At 38.7% G+C, this 8573-nt stretch overlaps 1 protein-coding gene across 1 annotated transcript; it reads left to right on the forward strand.

Annotated features, from left to right (window-relative positions):
• Positions 1-3595: 3595 nt before the first annotated feature.
• LOC116107741 (dCTP pyrophosphatase 1-like) lies at positions 3596-4186 on the forward strand. Its single transcript, XM_031394034.1, has 2 exons — positions 3596-3755; positions 3850-4186. Exons 1-2 carry the CDS (start codon positions 3612-3614, stop codon positions 4084-4086), a joined length of 381 nt encoding a protein of 126 aa, XP_031249894.1. The 5' UTR covers positions 3596-3611; the 3' UTR covers positions 4087-4186.
• Positions 4187-8573: the final 4387 nt, after the last annotated feature.

The following is an 8573-nucleotide window of genomic DNA, read 5'->3' on the forward strand; positions in this document are numbered from 1 at the left end:
GTTACATCGCAGTGTGAGGATGGTCGATGGTAACTCCATTATCCGGGGTCAAAAAGAGTTGTCTAGGTTGAATGGGATGCCAAGAGGAATATGCATGATGTTGGTTAAGAGACAAATCTAAAGAACAAAACTGGGTTACCTTATCTTGGAGTGCTTGGTTCTCTGGACAAATGGAAACATTCTGAGCCTCCTGAGTATGATATTTGTTGTTACTTTCCTCCACCAGTGCAGTAAGAGCTGCAATTTGTGCCGCGACATCAGATGTCAGAATCTCTATATCATTGGTCATGATAGTTGAATGGGGAGGAGGAGGAGCTTCAACAGGTCGCTTTGAATGAAAAATTGCTAGGGCCCCACAGTGGGCGCCAAATTGTAAACAATAAAATTTACAATTAAACTTAAGAAGACAAAATCTTGTGATGCGAGCCACTGAAAATCTTGATGGACTTGCAGAGGGTGCCTTTGCGGTTGAGGGGGGCTTTAGTAACGTAAGGATGTCGTTGGAGTATGCGAAGAGCTAAGGAGTAACAATACTGGAACTTAGGGTTGATTTTTGAATGCCTAATGAGAGGAATGAGAGGGTTTACCTCTGCTTATATAGTGAACCCAAGGGGTCCGAATCCTAGTAGGACTGTGAATCCTACTTGGTGTGAGAGTTGTCCTTTTGGAAGGAGATTAGATTTGTTACCTTTATCGGTTCAGGCTTTCCTCTTTGGGTGAGATTGGGGATCTTATCAGAATAGGAAATTGACTAGGATTCTGATCCTAATTGTGGACTGTTGTGGGTGAATAGGTTGGACCCAATTCAACTTAACTCGTAGGATGACCTAACTCATAGAGCAGGCAATTCACAAGGTATCCTAAGCATGGGCTTAATCGAAATTGGGCCAAGATCTTGGGCCGTGACATATTTATAATGTTATTAGACTTTCTCATATCCAATATAATTTTTAGCCCATGGAGGAGGATATAGGAATGAAAGAGCAGTCATTGGAAAATCAACTGTTGAAGCATGACGAAGGCGTATGGTAGCTTACTATTTACATAATTATGTGCCATTAGTCTCTTATCAGTATAAACAGTTCATAATTGATGTTTTTTGAATTGTTTCATAGGAATTTTTATTGATGCAATAGTGGTTTTGCAACTGGATTATGACAATTTCTGTAAAGCTTTATACGCTTGAGGACCACATCTTTTACTGGACGAAGCAGAAGAACATGTTACAGCTTCATTAATATTTTCTGACACAAAGTATAATTCCTTGCTTTGTGAATGGCTACTGCAGACCTTTTTTGTACTGCTGAGAGGATAAAGGAAACGTTACCAGACATTTGTTCGGAAAATACAACTAAAATATTTATACCAATCAACTTAACTTCGCCCCTCCAGAGAAGCATAAGCTAAAATATTTGGGGCATTATGATATTAAATGTGAACCATTAAGTCAATTGTCAACTTGCTATTTTTTTATCCATTAATTAAAATGCATCAGTGAAATCCTGTGAAGTTCAATAATTACTAGATAATAAGATAATGATGGGATATGTCTTTTATAGTAAGAGCTGCCAGATTGCAATCTTTTTGCATATCTTGAAAGAAATCTTCCATCAGTTTCAGAGTAGATTTGCTATCAACAAGCTCACTAAACTCCAAACTTTAAAGCATAAGGGCACTAATAAAACTTAGGGGGTGAAAACTGACAACATTTATTGCCTAATTTGTAATCTATAACAATTTGACGAGTTATAGCATTCCTTATGTGATCATTTTGGTTTACCAAGCTCAAGCGGAAAAAGGATAATTAGTATTGGAGTTGTGGGTCACTCTAGCATTAATGAGTCAGCAATGCTGACGTATTTAAGGATTTTACTAGCAGTTTAGGCTTTTTTTTATAAAAAGTTGAAGAATTTTTTTTAGTTATTAATTCTTAATTGAGTTTAAGTTTAAGATTAAAAATGCTTAAATATTAGGTTTTAGTCTTTTAAACTTAATATATAAATGTATTTTTCTCTTGTAAGGAATGATAACAAATAATAGAGCAAACTACATTCATTGTAAACGAGAGAAATAAGGTAATATAGTAATAATATTGACTTAACTGAACGTAGTTGGTTAATTGGGTGAATTAAAGTAAAATTACACGTATTTTTTCTTTCTCTTTACTGTTTGTGGTTTGTGTGTTTACTGTTATTTTGGTTTTTATATCTCTCTATTCGCTCAATTGGCAGGTGCACTGCTAATTGTTTGTAGGACTCAAATTCTAATCTTCTTTTAATCATTTGTAAACGTTTCTGTTTATTTATCTATCTTGGAAAATTGGAAATAAAAGAAAAAGGTAACAGTTACAAGATATGGAGCTGAATGAAATTAAGAAAAATGGTAACAGGATATACACAAGAAATAGAGATTTGAACAGAGAAGGCACCTGACATTTCTGTTTCCTAGAATTTTTTTCATATAAAAGAAGGGACAACAGTTGGAAGATATGCACAAGGTAACAGTGTGACAGTGGAGGATATGCACTTGAAAAGAACATGCACAGATGTTTTTATTACCTTCCTTGATTAAGCAAAAATACATATAATGTTGGTTAGGTGGGCCAGTAACCTGTTATGGCGGAGGTGAGGGAGCTAAGTCACTTGAGTCCCCACGACTACTGATAAGAGATACCGCTGGATACTTATGTAACCGCTAACTTCAGAGTTTCGGAGAACTAGCTGAAGCAGGGGCGGATCCAACCCACTTTTGGGTGGGCCATGAATTTTATTTTAAAAAATACTAATATATATAATTTTTAGATTTTGGCCCATCCTAACAAAAATATTAATGGACAAAAATATTAATATGTAATTAGTTTTGATTTTATGTATCCTAACAAAAAATTTTAGATCCACTACTAAGTTGAAGTGCACGCAAACTGGTCCGAACATATAACTGATGGTTAAAAGAAGTAAGATTGCATCTCTACTAACAGTTATAGTTTTTGGCCTAATGGTAAACGCCTAACGTATAATTGTAGCAACATAGCAAGTGCAACAACAAAACCAGCTCAGCCACACACATTCGATTGGAATGACTGTTATTGTATTTCCTGAGCTCATGGATTACATAACAGAATATTTATGTTACAAATTGTCCAGATTGGAATCGCATTTTAGAGGATTCATAGAGCATGTGTATAATCAATGATGCTTGGACCCATAAGAGAAAAGAAGAATAATTGTCCTTCTAGTACAACAAATTCTGAAAATTCACCAATATTATTTAAATCCAGAGGAAGATCAATGCTAAATTTACAGAAGAAAAAAAAAAAAAATTCTAGCAAGAAGTCATTATAAATAGGATATATATATATAAAACAATTGCTGGCAAACTTCTGGTAAAACAGAAATTTCCAGTGGGAGTTAGTGATATCAAGTCATGGATGTAAAAAAGGAGACATCTTTGCCATACCTCACTTGATACTGTTTTGAGGGAACACTCAAGTGCTCCTCCACTAAAATTACTGTGCATTTTTTTGGAACTCTCTCTCTCATTCTCATTTGTATTTAAATTTGGACATGCATGAGCCTAAGTGAAACCATAACCTAGAGAAGAGAAAGCTAGAGATGGAGAATTCTTATAATGAGTGTGTCAAGAAATCTAATGATAAAGATGTTTCTCTTCAAGAACTCAGAGATAGGCTTGCAGAATTTGCAGAAATTAGAGGATGGGATCAATACCACAGTCCCAGAAATCTCCTTTTAGCACTAGTAAGACTGTTCTATACATAAATATGCAACTTTAAGTTAAAATTAAGATTGCTCTTTAACAATCTATGCAACTTTTTTTCTATTTTTTATGCAGGTGGGAGAGGTTGGAGAGCTTTCAGAAATATTTCAATGGAAGGGAGAAGTTGCAAGAGGACTACCCAACTGGGGTTCAGATGATAAGGAACATCTAAAGGAAGAGCTCTCTGATGTTTTGCTTTATCTAGTTCGTCTAGCTGATGTTTGTGGTCTTGATCTTGGCCGAGCTGCACTTACAAAGATAGTGAAGAACGCAAGAAAATACCCAACTGGCAATAAAAAATCTCCCACCTAAAAGTTTTGTGCTCATCTCTACTTCGTATTTTCATGTTTTTTTTTTTTTTTTTCTCCTGTTCTTTTTGTTTTCTTTTTCCAGAGGTCTTGCTGTTGGGTCTAGTTTGTGAGAGAGGTGTTACGGTATAATTACCGAGTTTAGAATAAATTAATCTCTCTTTTAGCATCTAAATCTTCTTGTTTAGCCCTTTAAAATTAATTATTGAAGGAAGGCAAATAAGAGCCCTTGGAGGCCATGAGCATTTATGCTTGTGGCATCATCATATAAATGGCAGGTGAATCAAACTTCATGTCATCTTGTCAAACTTTTCTCTTCACCCAAATGATTATCGTACAATGCAACTTGACAAAATTGATCAGTATTATAGTTGAGAATGAACTAAAACCTTAATTACTTCGATCAAAACAACATTCCATTAGAATTAAGATCTTTCGCTTATTTAAAGTTTTGAGTTTTTACAGATTTTATAACATGTAAACTAATAAAGCTCAAATCAAAAGAGGAAAAGATGTCGATTGTTCCATTAATGTCTATCATTTCAGTAAAGTTATTCTTGGGGAAATGGGTGGTTATCCACAGGGATGCAACTTGATAAATTGTTCCTTGTGGACACTAATGGCCTGAGCTAAAAGCCTAGCCTATGCTTTAAAGAAGGCTAGTCCATTAAAATTGTGAAATAGATGCGCTTGGTTAATGCTCATTTCTCAGGCGCAAGGCAGCTCTTAACATGTACTGGAGAAAGAGAGATGCGTGAGAAAAAAAAAAAAAATTATATATATATATATATATTTCCTGGGGCTCTTATCCGAGAAACAGACGTATTTAATGGGGGATGCAATGCAATTTGACATTCAAACAACTAATCATCAAATCTAGCCGAGAATGTTCCCACTATTATTGCTTTTCCCAAACAACACTGTTTTGTCTCTGTTCCATTTTTGTCATCCATTGTTTTGATCATGGACAAATTGATTGCACATCAAGATCCACTACTATATATTCTAAAGACTTTCAACTGCTCAAGGAATGTTACTGCTTTGTTAATTAAAATGAAGTAATACAACACTTAATGATGTGATTAAAGTGATGTTAAGACATTACAGGCTGCCTTGACACAGATATGGTGTTGGGAAATTGAAATCCTATGTCCAGGCTAACAATCATTGATGTAAAAGTTTGTGTCGGAAATTCACCGATCATAACCGTGAAAAACCTAATTAAATACACCATTCCTTGTACAGGATATATATATATATATATAAGTGGAAGTTAGACTGTAGAGAAAGTTTGCAGCTGCAGCTCAAGATTGATCCATGAGGTACACATTTGATCAGTTTGCAGCTGAAGACTGTTAAATTACTTGTATTTGAACTGCAGTGAGTACATTTGCAGTTGTTTCATGATTCAGTCTGTCATGACATAAACCTTTAAAAATGTTGATGCGTGATTTTGACACCAACTAAACGTACGTGAGAAATGCTGAGCTGACTCAGAAGACACACGTGTATGGGGGTATTGAACTGAATAGAAGATGAAGAACAGTATTTAAAGTGGTTCAGATGCTTAAGTAAGCGTGTCCTACGTCCACTGGTATCGTATTAATATATGAGATCAAGTCGCATTCAGCGAGCTGACTTACAAGAGATTATAAGAGAAAGAGTGAGTATATATATGCTATTCTAGAGAGAAATTAGCTAATCCCACAAACGGGAGAGAAACCCTCTATTTATAGTAGGATGAGTTAAGGTAATGATTACTAAATCTGTGAGTGGGTCAGATTGCTGTGCAAATCCTTCCTTGTGTCCCGTTGCTCACCTGCTCGAGTGATTTACGCGACGTGTCCAGGGATTGGACACGTGGAACGTCTCCAACCTTTCACCAGTCTGGCGCACACCCACTGCACTGGTAGGAGCACAGCGTGCGATGTGGTCACGTTTGAATGGCTGCAAGACTTACCTGAGCTCTGACCTCTTACGCTAACAGGGCTCTACGTCAGCCCTACTTTTCCAGGCATAACAAAAGTCCCCTAGTTTTTAAGGTTTGATAATCGAACTTGGAAACTACATATTATGCCTTGATTTGATGCGTTTGAAGAGATACTGGTCGATTCGACCTGGTTGCAAAGAGGTCGAAAAAACGTTTCCATGTAGGCGACCTGAAATGACTTACTCTGAGGGTCAGCGACCTACTCTTAGACCATATTCAGTGCCATAACGATGACTCTGGTTTTTATCTAAGGTTCACGACCTTATTGCACTTAGCGGATTTTTTGCCGAAGACAAGGAATCTCGTCGCTTTGCAACTGACGTAAGACAAGATCGAAGAGTCATGTCACTTCGCGACTGACATAAGACGAAGAGTGTTCTATATAACGACCTCGTCAGATGTTATCCGTGCACTTTTGTAGCTGATGCATTTAATGAAATATCTTTTGTTCTGACAGACGTGTCCTGTGCGCAATAAGGGCCAGCCATGCGTATTAAATGCGAGCCATGCTGAAATGACATTCCCTATCAGGGCATTAAATGCGGATGGATGCATATTTAATGTGGAGGAGGGAAACGTGTCGTCGCTTGAGTGTTTCAACGGAAGAGAACGACAATTTGGTTTCTCGAAGCGTGACAGTCACTCTTCTTCGTTGATTTGCGACACATGGTCGCGATCAACGGTCAGATGCGTTTTTTGCCCAAACGTCGTTTCACTTCGGGAAACCAAAGCGCCACTTCATTCACTATAAAACCCCAAGCTCACTTTAGGTAATGTCACAATACTCACCTTCTCAGAGAGAGCAAAAATTTTTGTGAGCCTTGGTTCTTTGTCTTTCAAATTGGTGCACACTTGATATTCGAAGCAGGAGGATTAATCTTCTCATTCCAAGAGGTAAGGATGGTTTCTTTGCCACTTTTATTATTATTTCTTGCTTCCAATAGTTGTCATGCGATGACAGTCTGCCGAAAGTTGATCGGAGATGAAAGATTCTCCTTGGCTCACTATAAAACCCCAAGCTCACTTCAGGTAATGTCACAATACTCACCTTCTCAGAGAGAGCAAAAATTTTCGTGAGCCTTGGTTCTTTGTCTTTTAGATTGGTGCGCGCTTGATATTCGAAGCAGGAGGATTAATCTTCTCATTCCAAGAGGTAAGGATGGTTTCTTTGCCACTTTTATTATTATTTCTTGCTTCCAATAGTTGCCATGCGATGATAGTCTGCTGAAAGTTGATCGGAGATGAAAGATTCTCCTTGGGTTTGAGCCATTTGATGGTGGCTCTAAAAATATTCTGTTAGGGTTTTTCTAGGGTTTAAGGGAGGAAGCTTTTTGCTTTCTCCTCCACGTCATCGTACGAAACAGTGTACGAGGACTGAATGATTCCTTGCATGTCGTTTTTTTTAGACCGCAGTAGAATGGACTCCCTAACGACCAAAATTGAGAGGACTAGCTCGCCTGTGCAGGATGCTCCTGCGGGTCCCCCTCAAAAGATCCTGTCGATGATTACTGCCGAGGAGATTCAAAAGGTGGTAGACCAATACGCTCTCAGCGTGAAGGTCTTCCAAGATAGGATACACACAGCTCAGAGTCTGCCACAAGGGATGGCTGTGATCTCCGAGAACATTTTCAAGAGTGGAGGGTTGATCCCTTTCCACCCTTTTGTCAGGTCGGTCCTCGATCATTTCGAGATCGCACCGCTATAGCTAACGTCGAACACGTATATAATAGCAGTGGCTATATATATCATCTGCGGCGAAAACGGATTAGGCGAGCTAACCGCGTTGGAGCTTGGCTGCTCGTACATTCTGAAGAACAGTAAGGATAAGGATTCCTTTTACCTCTCGAAGCGACCTACCATAAAAGCGAGAATACATAGTTACCCGAGCAACATAGGGGCGTAGGAGACGAAGTTCTTTTTCTTTCGATACGATGGCATTTGTCACTTTCGGGAGCTGAGTAGGTTTTCCTTTCTTTTGAGTTCACGAACTTATTTTTGTTCTTCACTAACGAGCTCTTTTTTTCTTCGCAATTAACAAGACGACCAGGTTATTGCTCCTCGAGGATCCGAACAGGATCACTACCTTCAGCTTTCTGCCCGAAGAGAGTTGTGACGCAAGACTGCTCGTGAGAATCGTAAATTTGTGGAAGTACGGTTTCTTCAACCTCGAAGCAACCTTAGAGACCCCATCGAGTAAGCTTCTTAACCTTAGCCTGCTTTTTAATTTTTCATGCATCGAACTATTTTGCTAACGATGTTCGCGTGCAATGACCATGCCTCCCAAGGTGCCCAGATCACCGCGACCAAGGCAATTTTCCTTCCTCCGGATGGGTGTCACCGGACCAGCTGGAGCGGCTCCTAGTAGTCCCCCCGCCTAAGGGGCACCGTCGGGCGCTCTGACCAGACCTGCGGGCGCTCCACAGCCTTCGGCTGGTCGCTCGAAGCAGAAGATAATGGCTCAGAAGTCCAAAAAGCGGAAGCAACTTTGGGCCAAAGAGTCG

The sequence above is a fragment of the Pistacia vera genome, unplaced genomic scaffold (genome assembly GCF_008641045.1).
Source record: "Pistacia vera cultivar Batoury unplaced genomic scaffold, PisVer_v2 Contig548, whole genome shotgun sequence".
NCBI lineage: Eukaryota > Viridiplantae > Streptophyta > Magnoliopsida > Sapindales > Anacardiaceae > Pistacia > Pistacia vera.

Excerpts from the sequence above, each read along its gene's own strand:
- LOC116107741 (XM_031394034.1), top strand. The coding sequence starts at position 3,612 with ATGGAGAATTCTTATAATGAGTGTGTCAAGAAATCTAATGATAAAGAT. Across the intron at positions 3,756-3,849 it reads GAAATCTCCTTTTAGCACTA|GTGGGAGAGGTTGGAGAGCT; the intron begins GTAAGACTGTTC and ends TTTTTTATGCAG.